The 21,101-nt window shown below is 40.4% G+C and overlaps 1 protein-coding gene across 10 annotated transcripts in view; it reads right to left on the minus strand.

Moving 5' to 3' along the window:
- The window catches only part of auts2a (activator of transcription and developmental regulator AUTS2 a), a 656,715-nt gene that overhangs the window by 485,461 nt on the left and 150,153 nt on the right, over positions 1-21,101 (minus strand). For all 10 annotated transcript variants that reach the window (XM_041801239.1, XM_041801245.1, XM_041801247.1 and 7 more), the window contains exon 3: positions 14,551-14,763. In XM_041801239.1, coding sequence (XP_041657173.1) covers positions 14,551-14,763 — 213 coding nt within the window. The remainder of the gene's footprint in view (positions 1-14,550; positions 14,764-21,101) is intronic.

A 21,101-nucleotide genomic window follows, 5' to 3' on the forward strand; every position in this document is an offset into this window, starting at 1 on the left:
ATTGACAAGTACTTCAAACAACCCAACTTTAAAAATACTGGAATATCCATTTAAAATACATTAACTAGAGCCTACAATAGCATAATTCAGATGCATCAATGATAAAATGATCAGTGGGTACAGAAAGGGTAAATAAAGGGTGATCATTAGTGCTTGGCAAAAACTTAATGCCATCTCTGCATAAGTCTAGACCAGAGGGACCCCACCCTAAAATGTCTAGATTTGCCTCCACATGCCTGAAAGACAAGCCCACTGCAAGCACATTGTTATTTTCACTGGCAGCATGGACAAGGGCTCAGTAGACAGGGATTCCACTCTCACCCAAGTTAATGTTAAACTTCCTGTGTATCATCTGTTCTTCATCAAGACAGCACAGTGTGCTGCTCTCTCTCATTAAAAATCTATGTCCACTGGTGTGATCACTAGGGTTGTGATCTGAAGCTAACAGTACACGATGCGACAAGATTTGGGTTCACAAAAAAAAGGACAAGACAAGATTTTACATAATTTTTGATAACAAAATAAATGTGTGGATTGTTTGTCTTGTTTTCAACTAGAAACTGCAGATGCAAAGCAATGCAGATCCATTTTGAATGTTTTAACCTGTTATGCTCTTGCACCAATTAAGACTGCTTATTTCATTTCTATGTATTTTTTCCAGTGTTTACTGTTTGTCCACTAGACAGCACAGACATTATTGAAAAGTGTCAGGGGTATCTTTATCAGCAGTTAACAGTAAATTATGTGATTGTCGCTGCTCTGCATCTACGTGGCCTATTGATTTTACAAGACAGTTTTCACCTTAACGTCTCATGAGATCTTGTCACATCCCTATTGATCACCTGCTGATGATCTAACCCTTCCTTCACTATGGGTCAATAATCCCAAAGGGACATCTGAAAAGGGGAATTTATTTGGCATACTCAAAACCACAGTGTTTTAAAAAAATAGATTTATTGGACACGCCAGTGCTGCGGCACCACTTCTCTATCTGACCGCAGGTGTGAGGGTGTTTTCCTGAGAGGACAGACGTTTTGTCAATCTCGGCTGCTGTAGTAGCAGCTTTGTTTCAGAGTACAGAAAAATAAATTTACCTTTTGGTCCAGGTGTCGAAAAAGTGGGAGGCTGCTAGTGAAATACCACTGTCCTTTTCAGAAAGGACAGTGAAGAAAGCACAGGGTAGGCTTTTGGCTCTGGTATCAAGGACCTGGCTGTGCCATAGCTGGTGGGGAGTTTGACCGTCGACACACTGCTGTTGGTGCATGCTGGGAATGGCAATTGAGGCATGTCATAGGACACGATGCAATGAACGATGAAAAAATACTTTGATCATAACGATAAGATAAACGAAATTATAAATGCACATGAGTATCTGTTCAGGCTCACCCTGTCAAACTGGACAACCACACCCATTGTGACTGGACATGTCATAAACCGACATAATAAATCTTACATGTGTTGGATCTCTTATATGTGTTGGATCAGACTAGATCCTGCTGCCACAGAGTGATCACAAGCTTAAAGTCATTAAGAACATTAAGGTCCAACATTAGCCCTCTTTACTACACTCTAGTTTCAGTAAATAGACACAGAACTCTTCTCTGACACTCTTTCCTCATTTGAGAATAATAAAACATGCCTTAAATTATGGCTTTTTAATTGTTCAAGGCACAAAATACAACAGAATGGCTTTTAACTGCATTGTACCGCTGTTTTCTAACCTACCGCCATTCAGTCTGAGGGATCTTTTTCCCCCATATCCCCCACACTGCTCTTATCAATGGTCTGCCGCTGGTGTGTTTTGCACTTAAGAGCAGCATGCTTTACTCACATGTGTCATCTGACATATCAAAAGGCAGCAGGTGGGGTCCCTGGTGTACCTCGGTGGGTAGAGCAGAGGCTTTACGCTTTGGTCATGTGATTGATTCCTGGTCTTGTGGCATGTTTTCTCCCATTCTCTCTCCCTGTATTTCCTGTCTCATTACAGCTGTCCAATCAAATTAAGGCAAAATGCCCAAAAACAATCTTAAAAAAAAAAAAAAAAAAAAAAAAAAAAAAGTCAGCAGGTGGGGACACAGATGGCCTAGTGGTTAGGTTATGCCCTGTGTACAGGCGGACTGGGTTCAAGTTCACCTGGGACTCCTTTCCAAATGGCTCATCTCCACTTGTACGTTCCCGTTTCCAATCCTATCCACTGTCCTGTATCATTAAAGGCACAAAAATCCTAGACAAACAAAAAAGATGTCTCTGTATTTCCAGTGTTCAGAGAAAAAGCTTTAAAAAAGCCGATATAATAAAGAATAACTTGTAACTTGTTTAGGTAGAAGCCGAGCCAAACTTCTTCTCCTGTCTGTGACAAACAATAAAGGATCTCTGTCAGTATGAATGTTTCAAAGACATAAAGTTGTCCTTGGCAGAACACCTGGTAAAGGCTAAATGCCATCCCAAATAAATGGCAAAGGAAACACTGAGTATCCTTTCATTCATTCTACTCTGTTTAAAACACGTTTACATGGAAAGTGAAATCAGATGAAATATTCATGATACAACTCATGATCGCAGCCGCTGTTTCTAAAAATAACGTCACATATCAGGGAAAATAAGCAGGCTGACTTCCAGAGGCTCTCCAGTCCTTGAATCAAATATCTGAAAATTGAACAGATAAATGGAGCAAACAGACAGAGAGACAGGTGGTCCAGCTGGGTGAGGGGGATCAGAGGGGGAAGGTCCAACCTGGGCCCTCCTTGCTCTGTCCATCCCCGCTCCTGGTTTCCCCCTCCTCCGGTCACCTCAGAGCAGATGGGCATCACAGCGCGTCCCTCTGTTCACCAGGGCTGCTGTAAGGAGCATCACACACCACGGACCACCGATCCAGCATCAGTGAGCTGAACAGAGCTGCATCGGCTCACAGACACAATCCAAGAGACACACGTTTGTATTGTGCAAGTTCAGGCAGATGTTAGTTTGAGACCTCCAGTTAGCACCACCTCTGGGCCTGTAAAATTTAACTGGTGTGATGTAATGTCTCCTGAAGTTTTGTCAAAAATCTGTTTGGAGCTGACGCCTGGGACACATGAATAAACAAACAAGCAAACAGACCCAAAATGTTTCACCCTGCAGGTTTCTAAATGTTTTCTTTACTTGACGGTTTACAAAATCCAGAGAGTCTGGCAAACTGAAAATGTTACATAAAGCTGGTTGAGGCAGCCTGGTGCAGCTCTAATTGACACAGTGGTACGCTTTAGAAGATTTAAAACCTGAACTCTCATTCACACACTAATTTTTAGTATTTAAAGCCATCTGTTTTCAGTTAAACTTGTGGACTGACCAACTAGGTTACACCCATTGCTAAGTGCAGTGAATGTGTCTCAAGTGATTGTAGGTCCAGTCACTGGTTAGTCAGGATTCCTGGCTACCATTGCATCATGATGACAAAAGAACACTCCAAGCAACTCAGAAAAAAAGTTGTTGAAAAGTGTCAGTCAGGGGGTGGATACTAAAAAATCAGAGGCACTGAACATCCTCCAGATTTCAGTTAAATCCATCATCAAGAAATGGAAGGAAAATGGCACATGTGTAAATCTGCCTAGATCAGGCCGTCACAAACTGAGTAACCATGCAAGAAGGAGACTAGTGAGAGAGGCTACTAGGACACCTATGACTACTCTGAAGGAGGTACAAGCTTCACCAGCTGAGATGGGAGAGACTCTGCATACAACAACAGTTGACTGGGTTCTTCACCAGTCAGAGCTTTATGGGAGAGTGGCAAAGAGAAAGCCACAGTTGAAGAAAACCCATGGAATCTTGACTAGAGTTCACCAAACGGCATGTGGGAGACTCCATGGTCAAGTGGGAGAAAGTTCTTTGGTCTGATGAGACCAGAACGGTACTTTTTGGCCATCAGAGAAGGCGCCATGTTTTGCGGACACCAAACACACCATCTCCACTGTGAAGCACTGCTGTGGCAGCATTATGCTGTGGGGATGCTTCTTGGCAGCCATCCCTGGAAGGTTTGTAAAGGTAGAGTAGCAATTTTGCGAAGAAGAATGGAGCAAAATTACACTGTCTAGAAATGTAAGCCAGATTAAAAAGTGCATTAGAAAAAGACTTGAAGGGGCTAAAAATTTATGCAATCACTTATTTTACATTGCAAATTTTTATTTCATTGACATTTCCTTTTATATTTCTGTTTTCACTTTTTTATAAAATATTTTTTTCTGTCAAAAGAGCCAGAGATTTATAAAATCAATATACGTTATAAAATCAGTGTACATTTTTTTTTTTTTTTTTTTTTAAGTTGGCAATGATTGCATTTGCTTTAACTGCTCAAGTACCTAGCACTTCAGCATGGTTTCATTCACATTTCCATGCTCTGATACACCTTAACAAAGCCAGACACCACCTATTTGAGCAGAAGGTGGCACAGAGTCTGGTACATGTGTGTTCAAACTGATAAATAAAAACCAGAAATTGTAGCCAGGTGCACTCAGTTTTGGCCGAGGACCTCAAAGTGAAACCACCCTTTGCTATTCAGGCAGTGATTACAAAGATCTATTGAGGGAACTTTACTGTTTCACCATGACCTGTGCCATTGTGCACAATGAGACGTTGTTGAAGACATGCTGGGTATTTGTTGTTCAGGACCTCAACAGACATCCCTCAGTAACAAAACACTCATGACATCAATGCTACTGAGTGTTTTGCTTAAGTTAAAGTAAGGTTTGGTGTCTTTAAGCTTCTGTGTCCAGTGATCACATTTGTAAAAAAAAGAAACTTCTCAAACAAGATTGATGATCCAACATCAATGCCTGTCTCATAAAGGTGGCAAAGACAAGTGGCTGAATGGGCACATATATCCACAGAGACATTTCATAATACAGTGGAAAGACTTTCCAGAAATGGCTGTAAAAGCAGGTCCATCTCAACATTAGCCCTAATGGTCACAGAATGGGATGTCAAACAGGCTCATATATAGATGTAATGGTCAGGTATCCACTGACTTTTAGTGTACTTTTTGGCTGTAACTATACTGTCATCCATCATTGCAAAAGCTTCCTCTATCCGTTCTCTTTTTCACTGAGGCAATATGTCAGAGGCTCTTCTAAACATTTCTCTCCTTTCCCCCCTGAGCCCACAATATCTCATAGTTCAGTACTTTGGGTCAGAGCCAGAGATCGAACACATTTGATGCAATCTGCGAGCCCGGCTGCAAGAGAGAGAGAGGAAAAAAGGGGGGGGGGACGAAGTAAAACCCATCTTGCTTTATTCAACACCCAATTCCCTCTCTTCCTCTCTTCATCTCTTATTCTGCTTTAAGTCTGTGCTAACAAAAGTGCTGATAACAGGCGCTCTCTGGCCAGGCTGTAGCATTTTCTAAATGGAGAATTAAACCTTGATACAGACCTCTGACATTTAAAAAGTAACCTTGTGGGAGGACAATGCCTCACCATTTATTTATGGGGAGACAGAGAAAAGATAATAGTTCTGTATGATAACTGTGCAGCTTGTTCCCTTTTCTCAGAGGACAAAAAGAAGTGCAGATGATGATCTTTTCAATTATGCATATGGTGTAAAGTGTGACAGATTAGACTTTTACCGAGGACTAAGGTTGAAAGAGTCGGCTTAATCTTCAACTACAGAGCACAACTATATTTTATTAAGACTGTGTAGCATTATGATCAGTGGCTGCCCTCAAAGCCAAACACATTAGCTGGTCACTGTCATTAGTCATTAAATAATTAACATCATTTCGGGTAATTGAAGGGAGGGTTTGTAATGAGGTAACAAAGCTAGAATCCCCTTGCATGTTTCCCATGGGAGTAGCTGCTATCATGTCCCAGCTACCTGTGGCGATAGGTGTGGAGTTTGTGAACATATGTGTTTATGAGGACATCTGTGGGGGAGGAGGTGAGAAAGTGAGTGGGTGAGAATGTGGTGGAAAACTGTGGGTGTGAGAGCTTCATGTGGGAGTGTTTGTGTGCGAGTATGTACCGAGGAGCTGCATCTGTGGAAGACCAAACCACCTCTTATGACTGAAACAGGCAGCCGCAGCTAACCACAATTCACCGCAACAGCCAAAGCTAACCACAAAAACCTAACTGACCATAGACTGCATTGAAAAAAAAGAAAGAAACATAAGTAACAACAAAAAACGGCTTTCAACAAAAACCATAGTTGACCACAAAAAAGAAAAGAGCTTGCAAAAAAAAAAGAAAGAAAAGCACAGCTAACCATGGCTTACCACAGACACCATAGTTGATCCAGCTGATGACAGAAACCACAGCTAAATAGCTAAACAAAGCCACCTATAGGAAACCACAGCTAACAAGGTCCACAGCTAACAACTTCGGACAGAAACCACAGCTAACCACTGACCAGGGCTTGACATTAACTTTTTTGCTCACCAGCCCCGGTGGCTAGTGGTTCTGCAAACTTACTAGCCACTCAGTATTTCCACTAGCCACAATTTGGTGTTTGGTAACTCTGAGCTATATGCCAAATTTGGTACAAAGGGTATGATATGACACATGTGCTCTACTTTCCCTCATCAATATGATCAATATCAGCTCTCCTCTTAATAAAGCACTTCTCCCTGTGAAACAGCACACTACTGAGATATGGGTCAGACTGTTAGAGACAGTCATCTAAGAATCAAAACTCTTAGATTTTTATTTTCTTAACGGGTATCAAGTTTATGCTAAAATTAAATACTGTTAACCGGCTGTTTATTAGAAAAAGCTACAGAAGATTAAAAGAACATCTCTCATTTTCACTCTGACGAATCTTCACCAGAGAAAATTAAGTGTCCAACTTCTCCTGTCCTCTGCTCTATACTGTGTGGAGGAAATGTTTTCATAAGTGTGTCTAATACTAATCAAAATATCTCTTCAAATAATAGATGACTTACATTTGGTGGTGAAGCTCACATTTGGAGAACATTAAACAACGGATGTATAATATAAGAAGAAAAAAAACGTTTAGTTGAATTCTCCTGGACTCCTAAGTGATCAGTTACAGACTTTTATCCTTCTGCCTCTGTTTCTCACTGCATCAGTGACCTGATTTAAAGTTTCAGAGTTTTGTCTTTTATAACCGTTAATTATTGATTTATGGCAAATTTGTAATTAAACCGAATATGCAAACATTTAAAAGTTTCAATGACATTTAAAGTATGCGCACCTTTGCGGAGGATTTTCTCATTTAGATCGCCCTCAACAAACAAAGAATATAGATGGAGTATTAATTAAACAATATTTAGACACACCGCCTGCCACGGCTTGCGCAGCGACAGAGACACACAGCTGGAGAGCACACACACATAAACAGTGCTGACGCACATGGACAGAGAGGCACTTTAAAGCAGAAAGAGAAAATTCAGGTCTGAGTTTATCCTGCAAATTCTGAAACATTTTCCCTAAACAGATAGAAGCCTTCAGTCTGACCAACACGTCAGTGCGAGTGTGTGTCCGCTTATGTCTGTGAGTGTCGCGTTTGTGTGTGTCATACAGCATCAAAGCCCTTGGCGCTGCGTAAAATATGCACGAATGGATGAGGAGACCAGACACTTTTCAGTTATTTTGGAGGGAAATTTGAGCTTTTATGTGCTGAACAGCCTCTCTGTAACAAGCCTAAATCATAATGGCTAACAGACAAGCACTTTCAGAGTGAAGCATAATTTGTGGCACTGATTCAACCCACCATCGTGGCTAGTTAGAGTCATGCTGCTACCCGCCACGGCCAAAATCCACCCGCATTTAGCTAGTTGGCGGCTGTCAATGTCAAGCCCTGCCACTGACTCTATCCCAAAATGTACACTTGTGCATCAAATTTGCATTCACACATAGAAGCACACTCGGAGTACTACTGGCACCCTCAAAAACATTCAAGAATGAAATGTGTAGCGATGGACACTTCGCACCTTCAATGAATGCCATATTAGTGACGTAGCAGATATGTGCTTTTAGCATGCTAGCACGCAAGCTAATGCTAGCATCCACTAGCAAATGTGTAACAGAAGCACATTTTGATCAAGATTTGATCAAGCATTTTAGGGCAAAATAATCAAATAATATTAACATGAAACTGGAAGTGATGTTAATTCAACTGGGAGTGAAAATAGCTGTCAAATGTTGACTCTCATCACATCTCATTCTCATTTTATGCAGTGAATTTAAGTGTACTGTTTAAAGTATGTGATTTGAGACTCACTTTGAAACTACCCATAGCTAAAGATAGAAACCATGGTGAATCACAGATAATGACAGAAACCACAGAGAACCACAGCTAACTACTGGTCCCATAGCTAGCTAACCACAGCTACCAACAGCTAATGACAGACAGGTTAGCTTACCATAGCATACCACAGACACAAGCTAACCAGAGTTATGACAGAAACCACAGGAAACCACAGCCAAGCACTAAAACCACAGGAAACAACGGCTAACTTCAGAGCCCATAACTAATAACAGCTTACCACTGCTACCAAAAGCTAATTGCTGACACATTAGCTTTCCAGACCTTACCAGAGAAACAATCTAACCACAGTTGTGGCAGAAACCCTCAGGAAACCATGGCTGACTACAAAACCCATTACTAACCACAGATACCAACAGCTAATGCAAGACATGTTAGCTTACCATTGCTTACCACAGAAACAACTCAACCCCAGTTAAGCACTTAAACCACAGAAAACCACAGCTAACTAGAGCACAATTAGCCAAAAGGAAAGCAAAATAACTCAAATTAACTCAAGTGATCTTGACTTTGAAACTTAATACTACATCACACTATACAGTATGGAAATTGCACTGTATTGTATCTGATCAAATTAAACATATAGCATCACATGAATCCTACTGTGAGTTACTCTGTAATACCCAACTCAAATAAAAGTAGTACACATTCTGTGGCATGCCTTGTACAACGATTTGTAAGACAGAAGAAACTGAAGTCTTACCAGTACACATACAAACTGGTCTGTAACATGAGAGACATCTGAAGGAGGTAATTGTCTCATACCCAGGCCTTTGTGCAGGGATTTCTGTGCTGAATACACAGCCATCAGTGCAGAGGAGGACAACCTTGAAGCTGGCAGGTAGCACCATCTGTCCATTAGCAGCTACAGGAGCAGACATGACACATACACAGCGGCAGTGACCCTCCCATCAGAGAGCTACAATATACACACAGTGTGCGTGCTGCATTTACACGAATGCCGTACATTCTCCGTCATGTTAAAAATAGGAGCCTTTCAAAAACAACGGGACGGCAAACCCAGATGACAAATGACCACAGTGTGAGGAGATTGTCTACTCAGCAGAGGAGGGCAGTCACAACAAGAACAAAGATGCAACTGCTACATGCACTGATTTAAGCATATGTCCTGTACTGTAAGGGCTCTAGTTCCTGCTGTAACACTGTCGTACCAACACAAGTGTCAGATATACCATCGCTGCACTAGATCCATTAAAATGTCATTGTCTGTTCTGTGAGTTTCAAGCCCTCCTTATCAGTAGTATGACATGTGGCACTATTATTTTGTATGCAGATAAATGAAAGTGTGGCCTTTTCTATTGACAATAAAGACAGCTTTGAGGCAAATAGTTTAGCCTCGGTGTTGACTCTTGGCATCCCTACTAACAATCTTGGTGACTCATGTAAATAGTACGGATACGCGCGGTTAATCGCTGAAATGATTCGATTTGTTTTTCAAATTAGCTGGCACAGGATTTTTTTAAACATCAAGGCTTGAAATCCCAGTCTATAGTGCTCTTTTAAACTGTAATGAAACTCCCGCCACTAGAGGCCACTAGCTTCAGTTAATGGCCACTGCCTTCCTGTCTGGCACTTTGCGGCTGTAAACATGAGAAGCTCAGCGGTGGCATCGCGGTTAGCATGTAGTAGGAACAGTGCTGTATGACAGTTTTTTAAAGGAGTAAATGGAAAGTAAGTGGTATGTAGGCTGTTGAGGGTTGAACTCACGTATAACTTCCATCCAAAGTAAACAGAGGCCACATGTCAAAGCACGAAATTAATCTACAAAGAGGAACGAAGGCTGGCGGAGCTAGCTGCTAATGTTAGCCATGCTGTAGAGAGTATATCAGGCTAACGTCACATCGAATAACACAATGACCCTGTGAGGAATTTTGAGTTTGACTGTTTTTAGGGATTTTCTTTTCTGTAGACTAGACGGTTAAATGACATTTAAATGAGCGTTCAGCCGAATAGGGAAATAGAAGCTTATATACCGTAAAAACACAAAGAAGAAATCCTATCTTATTAGAACAATCAACACATTCTGCAACCCCAACAATCACTTTGTTTTATCTCAAACCAACTGTCTATGATGAGCGTATGGAAATTGTGTTCCTGGTACCCCTTTGTCTCTCCTCATTTCATCTTGTCCTGCAGCCATGTACGTATTCTAGCATGTCCTTGGACTTGCAGCAGAAGAGCTCTCAGAGAAATAACAGACCTCACAGTCTCCGCATGTTTGCGTACGTGTGTTTACACAGTGCATAATGCTGTAGCAGATAGTCCATGTTTGTGGCGATACAGCTCTGCATCAGTGTCACATAAATATTCATTAGTGACCTTGACACCTCGCTACACGCTAAAATATGTTCAGACCTACAGTACGTACACTAACACAGCCTCAGAGCTATATTTCACAGCAGCAGAACATTTTGACTTCATTACAAGAGAAACATCACAGAGAACCATCAATCATAGGAGTGTTGAACGTGGTGCTGATGTGAGGTGATCTGTCTTTCTTTGTCAGGACGATTTTACTGTAACTACACGAGAACCAGATAAATGTTTTCATTATGTTCTGCTTCTTTTGTTTTTTTCATGAATGACTTTAATCAAAGTGTTCAGCTGAAGTGTGACTTCACGCTTACCTTTATGGCAATACATAAAAATGTTTGAATAAAGCACTGCTAAATCATCAACAATATGATCATTTGAGGCTAAAGAGAGGCTTATAGCTTATTACACTAATTTTGAATAAGCTGAATGAAGTGAATATATCATATTCACATGTGAGTGAATGAAGACATCACAGAGTTGGAAATAAGAGAGCTTGTTTGTTTTTCGTTTCAAGTGATATTGATTGGATATTAACTATATAACCACAGCTGAAGTAGCATCAATGTTAAAAGGGTGATCAGTGCCAAATGCACTGCATAGCTGTTACTTTCTTTGTTTTTTTTTTTTTTTTCTCAGCAATCCCACCTCCATCGTCTGTGGCTAAGACCTTTAACTAAACAAATGCTAAGGCGGGAGGATCAATTTCAATATTTTAATATCACGATCATGTCTGATCATAAGATAAACAAGATAAACAGGATAAATGATAATTGCACTGCACCCTTAATGCTACTCCTGTACTATTTTGTGTATTTTATGATTAATTGTGTCTATTCCAACTTCGATTTTAGCTTCCAACAATCACAGAAACAAGATAATGTAGATGAAGCCATTACTGTGCCACATGCTGTATGGAGCTTGTTTTGTCCATAGGTAAATGGAGAACTTCCTCCACAGCATTGCATGTGTTCTATACCCCTTACCTAAACAGCTCTCACTTTTATTTAAGTGAGGAGCAGCGGGAGCCATGGCACATGCACTTAGCTTGAATAGCAAGAAACTTGAAAAAGATATGAAAGACATCTGTTGGTTAAGTGAAAAGGTTAAACAAGCATATGATGTAGAAAGAATGATGCTGAATGGGCTGATGAGTCAGCTGTGCAGTGCTATAGTAAGTGCCTTTAAATCAGTGCTAGCTGGACAAAATCAGAGTATCAATATCAGCTTGCCTGACTCCACATGATTAAAAAAAAAAAAAGAAAAAAAAAAAAAACTTGGAGGAGGGTTGGGAGAATTTGTTATAAAATTTTGAGGAACAATTCCACTGTTTGCATTCACACATGTAGCTCACCCCCCAAAAATCAAGAGAGTTTTGGATGTTTTTGCACATGTAAACGGGGTTTTAGTTCAGCTGTGGTGTATTTGGATCAGTCAACATCAAATAGCAAAGTACCCCACTCTGCAAATTAACCCACCCAGAGTTCTTGTTGCTTACATAGCAAATGAACTAGCACTCCAGGTAGCGCCAGTGGTGTTTGTCTTAGAAAGGAGTGGTGAGGGTGACAGACTGAGAGGAGTCTGGCTGCAGATAGCATCTCTTAGACGCCCCTCTTGCAGACTAAAACTGTGAAATGCACCACCAACATCAGGACATCAGTGATGTAATTTGCTGGTACATTGTACGTCCCGTTTTAGAAGTAGTTACATAAACAGTGGCTCTGTGAGCTTTATCTGCTAAAGCTACTGTAGCTGCGCTAGGTACGTGGCTAAGATTACTATGTAAGCCAATGTAGCAGTTGTAGCTTTGCCAATGTGAGCTTAATCAAATGTAGCTGAAGCAAACATACCTATGTGAGCTACATAGGCTATGTAGCTATGTTACCCTTAGCAATGTTAGCTTTAGCCAAACAAGCTAAAGTAGCTTTGTTAGCTATAGCTACACTAGCTGCATTAGAGTGTTTCATGGCCATACAATCCCTCAGAATTCTGGGTAAAATGAGTCAAAATTTTTAATCCAGGAACACCCAAAATCAATTGAATGCTGTGTTTGAACCATTTGGAGTAAAAGATCAGACAACATGTCTGTATTAATGTAGCACGCTGAAGTGTCTGCCCAGACTGTCAGACTCACTGTAGCTGCTACTGGTATTGAGTTATGCAAAAAAATAAAAAGTATTGTGAAACAGAGGCCTGAAGATGACTGTAGCTGCGCATTAGCTGGAAACTCAACTGGACTAAAACACAAAGCATTAGCTTGTACATTTTCAAAGCTGATAACAATAAAACAGAAAATGAGTATTAGGTATACATCTGTTTTATGAGGAACAGTTCAGGTGGTTTTTTAAACTAAAGAATCCAAAAAAAGATTGAGGTTGGCTGACATTTTTCTTTATAGCACTGCTAATAATTGCCTATAAAAAAAACACATTATTACAGGAAATACAGTGTACTATTTAGAACAATAACAAATTTTAAAATTTAAGATAACTGGTCCATGAATCTTTATGGATGTAATTCTGTTTTTGAACTAAAAAATGACTGGATTTAGCTTGTGTGGACTCTTTTTGATGCAGCAGGACTGTTTGGATAGAATATTATGATCAGGCGAGTAAAAGAGAACTTCTACTGGTGAACTGTGTCACTTTTATTATAGTTTGTTTGTTATCTGACGAATGCACCAATTGTGGCTGCTGTGTTAGTTGAATCCTGATATGATTTACGTGGTCAGTATCCTGAGAATCACAGCTTTCTGCTGGTGTATAACATGCTATATTTACATTTTGTAAAGAACTGAACAGTTTATGGGGTGAATTTTTTTTTTTTAGATTTTGCAGATTACGTGTTTAACGTAAAACTTCTGGTGTCCTAACCCTCACTCTAACAGTAACCAGAATTCTAAGCTAATTTTATTTTAACGTTTTTCTGTGTATTTCCATCCTGACCGTAGTGGTGTTTGACAGCAGTGGTCTGTAGAGCAGGCATGGAGGTGGTCAGCAGCCAGACTATCTCAGGCTGTCAATGTACTGATTTATGTTTGAGAATATAGCAAAGAATTCAAAGGAAAAAAGTAAGTAAAGGTTTACAGCCTACCTTTATTTGATGTTGGGCTCACAAAAGATTAATTTACATCAATCTTTTCTGATCCTTTTTGTGTGTCTTTTGTGAGATTTTTTTTCCAACAATTATGATTTGTTTTGCATTAGTTGTGTATTAGCTTGAACACATCTTTTTATTTAATCATTTCTGATGTTGTGGGAATTCCTCGGTGAAATTACACTTGGATCCTTAGAGTTACAGAGTAGCTTGTGTATGTTTTGCATGCTCAGAGGCCCAATATGAATACAGGGGAGTTTGAGAACGTGGGTGAACTTTGGCCTGTTTAGGAATTAAAGCTGAAATAGCAACATACCTCCTGGTAGGCACACCTGGAAATGAAAGCTGACACTAGATTGACTCATGTCACTACTGAGAGACATTTGTGTATAATGTTACTTAAGCCATAATCCAGCAGTCCATTATAACCACAGAAATCATTTAGCAAAAGACTAGAGGACCTCTACCTCTACTTGGCCTTTACAATAGATGTGGCATAACACCACATACATTTGGTGCAAGAGCACAAAGTGGTCAATGAGCTATGAGGTGAAAAGAAACATACTGCTGACCAAGCAACACTGGATTTCAACATGACTGAAGCAAATTCTTTCGGCATCATGAAAGAGTACCATAAAGTATGAAAAGCACTATTCTACAGAAGCAGTAAGGCATTTTAGAGAAAAAAAACAATCCACCGTCATCGCATAAGAGCACCGAAATGTCAGCATGTAAATAAGTATTCAGCATCCGGATGTTTCACACCTCACTGAGAAATGTCACAGCCTGCAACATCCACACTCACACTAAAGATGTGATAACGGCATCAAAACACTGCAGCGGGATGGTAAAGGATGCTCCACTCACCCTCTTGTGTTTCTTGCTGAGGTGTTTCTTCTTCCTCTTGCCGTGTTTGTGTGCCAGGCGCGGGTTGTTCTCCTGGTCTGAAGGCTGCTGGTGATGGTGATTGTTCTTGCAGGGCTCCAGGCTCAGGCCGTTGGGGACTCTGGAGGGCCTTTTCTTGAGCAGGGGCCCCGCCTGGTTGTCTCGGCACTGCTGGGGCTTCAGTGTCATGTTCTTCTGCAAAGGAGAAAAAAAAGACTATTTTTAAAGCATACATAAAGCATGAATGAGCTGTTTCAGGGCTGTAAAGGAAACTGAAATGAAAAAGTCAGCCGTTTAAAATAAATTCAAACACCTGAAATCCAAGTTCATTAGCTCACTCATGAGCAGGAAAAGAGCTGAATATCCGCTCATTAAAGCTCAGTTTGACAGATTTTTCTCTTTCCTCTCTACAGTGAGCACAGCAGCAGATTTTCTACAAGTTGAGTGGCAACTGTGAAGAAAGGCTTTATTGTAGAATCACCAGATTTTCCCACACAAACAACAGCAGAACATTACTTTTAAGATATCTTTTCCATTTTTTGCCTTTTGGTTTTATTTGAAAATACACAGAAGAGAGGCCAACAAAAATAAGACGAAGAGAGAACAAATGGGACACCAGCTGGATTCAAATTGTGCTAAACAACACTGGGACGGCTGTCTCCAGCACTGCAAAACACTCAAATATGCAGATTTCAGTTTCAATTTGGAGTATGTCGAATAAGTTGATCCATTTCGATACTTAGAATTTATTTGGCCAGCTGATCCGCTACTTTAATTCAGAATGTACAGTTAAATACTTCAACTTTAACTATGGTTCCCAAGGAACATTTGTCTGGCATCCAGGTAAAACAGAGAAAAAACAGTCTCATGGACTCAAACTTTCAAAAACAACACAACTACACAATACATATAGTTAAAAATACAGCCTGATTATGTCTGCACTGACTTCATATTTATAGCTACAGTCAAACAGCCAAATGCCAGTTCAACCCTTAATCATCTCCAGGCCCTTTATCTGCTTTATTCTCCTTAAGGTAACAAAGGAGCTAACCAGATTTACTTCTCCTTAGTCATTTTCCCAAACTCTTTGATCCCCTGATAACAAAGGTCTTCTGAATAAATGGCTGTAGGTCCTAAACAGTAAATTTTACAGAGGATAATTTTTTGGGGTGACTGTGGCTCAGGAGGTATCGGTTGTCCCACAATTGGAAGGCTGTGGGTTCAATAGCTGGAGCTTATCTGTACAAAAGGGAGCCCTGACCCAGCGTTGATTTCGACAGCTGCTTTTAATTCTAGTCTCAGTCTTAGGGCCAGATCTACTAAGATCCCAATTTGTGTCTACTTATTTGCGTGCGCAATCTATAAGTTTGCGTTCGGGAATGGACCGCGGTTTGCGGGTGATTTACTAAGAGTGACTGCTTAAATTACAAGAAGTACAAACGTGTTGGAGACACGCCTATTTAAATGAGGGTTTTGCGTGATTCATGGTTTGCAGCATGAGAGCCGAATGCACAAAATGAAATCTCACCTTACAGAATTAGAGGAGGTAATGGATGAAGCCAATCAACGCTTAAATGAGCTACAGCCAAGAAGCCCTCGGGGGAGTCGGGGAGAAGAAAAAGAGTTTTCCCTGTTGGATTATGCTTCCTGGATTTGGGTGAGATCGTCTTGTTTTTGTATTTTTTTTACCTGGTATACCACTAATTAGCAGTCGATTGCATATTTTTTTGTTTTTTGGGGGATTTTGCTGCGTGGATTTATTGTGGGTTTTTCTGAGGAGACTGGTGGATTATAGACTTTTGCATTTGTGTGAGTCATAGACATTTAAAAAAGACTTAAAAGACACTTAAAAGTGCTCGGATAAGGATAAGGTTGCTGTTTTCGTTAAATTTGGGCTTTTAGTTCATTATGAAATTAAGACTGAGATAAAATCTTTAACTTTGTTGTGGTCCACTTTTCATTTAAGTTTACGCACGACATGCGCTTATGTTCTGGGGAGGTGTTAATTAAACGGGAAGCGCTTTAAAGTCTTTACGTTCTCTTGAGAGATTTATTGATTATATTTGTTCAGAATTGTTGTTAACTGCATTTTGATATATTCTTTACTTTAAAAGGTTTTCTATTTTCCTTAAAAATTACCCCTTGTGTGTGTTTAACGCCAGCTTGAGAAAATTTAAGTGTTACAACTTAACAAAGAACATCAGAAAAACGGGATTGGGAGATCCCAGCTGTAATAGCTACCATACGCTGGAATGACCCAGATGAAAAAAAAAAAGTAAACTTGCAAGAAGTTTTGTCATTGCAGGTATTGCATGACTCCTCCTCGTGGCTGGCTCCAAATCTGCTCTGAGTTCCTCCAACAGCTCCAAAATGGCAAGGCTGGATGGGAGATATGTTTTAATGACTGTTTCCTGATTCATTCCAAAAATGTTCACACGAGGTTGAAAAATGCGTTCTCTGCGTCTTCTTTCATCGTTTCGATGTCTCCTTCTTGCCACAATAACCGCAGCCATGAGTGCGCATACAAACCGTTTGCACCTCCCTTTGAGACGTGTTAAATATAGACGCAGTTTCTATGAGCAAAATTGCTTCCAGGTTGGATTAATCGCTTTGCGTGTGCTAAAATAATATATCTACATTTTCTCCGCCCAGTACATGCACAATTGCGTGTAAAAGCCCCATATTGCATGTTCATTATGGCAAACGTACTAACTGGATGAAGACACGCTATTTTGCACCTTTGAAAGATGCAACCCTTAGCGCGCACTGTTAGTAAATCAGTTTGTACTTTTTTTGTGTGTGCAATGAGTTTGCACACGTTTTTATACATGCAAACCTTCAGTAGATCTGGCCTTTAGACTTTAGTTTAAATGCCTTCTAGTTTTAGACACATTTGAGTCATTTCTGCCCTTTATAGTTTTAGTCTAGTTTTAGTTGACGAAAACTTAAAAATGTTTTAGTCTAGTTCTAGTCCATAAAAGTCCTCACATTTTATTCTTAACTTTCAGTCCAAGCATTTATTCTCCTGTCTGAATCTGGCACCAGACCATGGTAGTGAGTTCTATGCAGTCTGCCAACCTGGGGCTGAGAAGCAGAAGAGCACGGACACAAAAGATGATAAGGAGACACTTCCACTGAGTCTATGTTTACCTTCACACAAGGAAACAGAACAGTGAGGCACAGTAAGAAACACCAAAACTCTTCAGATCAGTTTGCCCATCAGTACCTAAAAAGTACATCAAAAGACTTCTCTTTTCAAGAAGAAAACTGAATCCTCAAAACAAACTGATGAGCTACAGCTCCAATATAGCAGGGAGCACAGCAGAGGTTATACAGCTTGACGGCTGATCAATAGAAGCACTCATCTGCTGCTGAGAGACTGTGTAATGTATCACAGCCGCCCACACTAAAACTTATGGAACAAATCAGTTTTGTTATTTGAAGCGCTGACCTGTTTTGCTCCATTGTGGACCAGAGAGCTGTTGGTGTTAATACCCCCGGGGAGATATTTAAGCTGGTGGAGCCGCTGGTGAAGCCGCTGTCAGAGCGGGGGCCGACTGTTGAGAGAGAAGGTGCAAAGCTGCCACAGCTGCACTAATGACATGTCAATACTGAGCAACGCTTGAACACCAGGGCTGAGAAACAGCGCTGTGACATTCACGTCACTGACGTCTGGATACATGAGCATTTTTAAGGCCAATAAATGTCATGTACATCTGATTTGTAACCTTAGAAGACTCTTATTTTCTACCATGGTGAATCGTGTAGGAGGATTATTCTACTAGCAGTGCTTCGCCTGGATTTTTAGGTTAAGGATTGTGGTCTTTTAATCCTTAAAATAATGTAACTTTAATAAATAAGGTTGAAAAGTATTATAATGCCTCAAGATACGCCATGTATATGCACACAAACTTCATTCAACCTTAGAAGGGGTCAGTGTCAATGCCACCTCAACCAAAACCTCTGGATTTAGCCTTGCTACTGAAATTAACGTACTTGCAAGCATTTCTGTTACTCCATCCAGAGTGCAATTGAGAGAGAGAGGGCAACAAGAGAAGAACAAGGACTCAGCTTTTACATGGGTAAAGTTAAATAGCGTCTCAAGAATAACAATATTTCATTCATCGATGTCATCGACAGAGTGCTTCTGCTGAGAGAAAGCAACTGTCTGGTTTCAAAGCTGTAAAAAGATTTCCTTTTGACACTGACATATCCTAAAAAACAAACACAAAAAGGCAACAGACAATGCCAAAAGTTAATGTCTGGTCTGATTGATTGTAGATTGTCTTGTTTGTTGAGAACCAGCCCGCTCATTAACTGCACAGCCGCTCTTTCTCTCATCAAAAGACAAGCTACATCACCCATCCATGATCCGTCCCTTCCCCATTCTCCTGTAAAAATAACCCATTAATTATTCATCCAAATGGTCAAAGACGGGTTTTCTTAAATGAAATCAAAATCACTTTAAAGCTGTAATCCTCTACTGCAGTTAGGCTGTAATTTCACAATTTCACTGTGGATGCTTTAACTAGGGATGCACCAATCAACATTTTTTTTCAGTTCCGATCCGATTCTGATAAATATGTGCCGATACGGATACTGATATAAATATATATATATATATTTTTTTTCTTAACAATTATTATTGTTGTTGTCGGTTAAACTAATCACCTATCATTTTTTTAAGAACAGGGGCTTGAAATCCCTGTCTATACTGTCTTTAAGGAACCTCCTGCCACTAGAGACCGCTGTAGCTTCAGTTAATGGCTGCAGCCTTCCTCTCTGACCCTTCACCCGATGTAGACAATGAGAAGGTCTGCGGTGGCTACTCTGTTAGCGTATAGTAGGAAGACCACGGTACGACAGTTTTCCAAAGTAGTAAATGAAAATAAAGTGGTACGTGGGCTGTCGAGGGTTAAGCTCACGTATGACAACCCGCCCGAAGTGAAAAGAGGACAAATATCAAAGCACGGTATTAATCTGCAAAGAGGAACAAAGGCGGGCGGTGCTAGCTTTCAATGCTAGCCACGCTGTAGAGAGTATATCAGGCTAACGTCACACCCACTCTTCTTTGTGTTCTCTCATCTTTAGACTAGTTTTGACTATTCTAAATATAGATTTACGTTCAATCAACTAGGTAATTATACCACTAAGAACATCCTAACTAATACTAGCTCAGTTACACACGGACTGTCCTGTGTTAGACTGCGGTGCGTTCATGGTCTACCGCAAATTGCACGATGGATTTGGATCGGTCTCTTGGATCGGTGCCATCAGTCAGATATCCGATCTATTAATTACGTCCATATCGAACCTGATACCGATATTGGATCGGATCAGTCCCATCCCTGGCTGTAACCCTCCTCCACCCCAGCTACCTCTATTCAGCTCATAAGCATCTAGCCCAGATCCTCACTGGTCTTCTGCTCATCTCATCCTGCATACCTTAAGTCTACTCTTAACTACCTCATTGTTGTCCCAGTTCAGGATCTCAGAAGTTTACTCATCTGATCCTGTTTCCCTCATCCCTCATCAACACCACCACCAGTGTCTGGACGCCATGGGGGGGGGTATCCTAATCCTACTGTTGGCCTCACTAACCCTTCAAGTACCAACGTCATCACGATGTAGTCTTATAGGCAAAGACATTGCAGATTTGTTTTTCAGTAAAGTTTGTAAAATAGATAACTGTTCACTTGTATTGAGGTCTCCCCTGATCGAACTGTTTTCAGTTGTATCATGCTGCTAGATAATGGTTCAGATGGGTGACACCTAGTGGTTGCAAGGGTCCATGTGCATCAGTGCCAGCCCTCTTCAGAGAATGCACATCTTAGTTCCTTAGCTCGATGCTAACATACAATGCAATTGCCAATAATGGGCTAGCATAATAAGCATGGATCAGGGCATATTTAACTTTAAGAGTTATTTATACTCATGCATATGTCCAATGCATATACTCTGATGAGCATTGACACTGAGTACCAACACATTAGATATCTTCTGGACAAAATCACAACACAGATTTTGGTGCTTAATTTCGGAACCCCACCGCTTCAACCTGATGACGTGTCACTCTAAATAAAAGTCACAAGAGGTGATAGAATTAGTGTGATTTATTTGTACTTGCTTTATATTTTATCATAGCATTAATATCTTCAAATCATTTTTCCATCAGTAGCAATGTCTGTCCCTGTTTTCCTACAGTGGAGACACAGACAAACTGACGCATTTACTCCACTGTTTGTCTCTGATCTAATGTCGATATAGAATTCTGGTTGGAGACTCTTACATTTAGACAAAGTCAAATTTGTTTCCTTTTCTTATCATAAATCAAGTGCCTAGCCATGCAGTCTCCATTTGTAAACATTTGTGATAGAAAATGGGTCATTCTGAAGAGCTCAGTGACTTCAAGCGTGGTACTATGATGGATGCAGCCTTTGCAATAAGATGGTTCATGAAATTTCATCCCTGCTGGATGTTCCACTGTCTACTGTAAGAGCATTTAGGAACAACAGCAACTCCGATACAAAGCA

The sequence above is a fragment of the Cheilinus undulatus genome, linkage group 12, assembly GCF_018320785.1.
Source record: "Cheilinus undulatus linkage group 12, ASM1832078v1, whole genome shotgun sequence".
Classification (NCBI taxonomy): domain Eukaryota; kingdom Metazoa; phylum Chordata; class Actinopteri; order Labriformes; family Labridae; genus Cheilinus; species Cheilinus undulatus.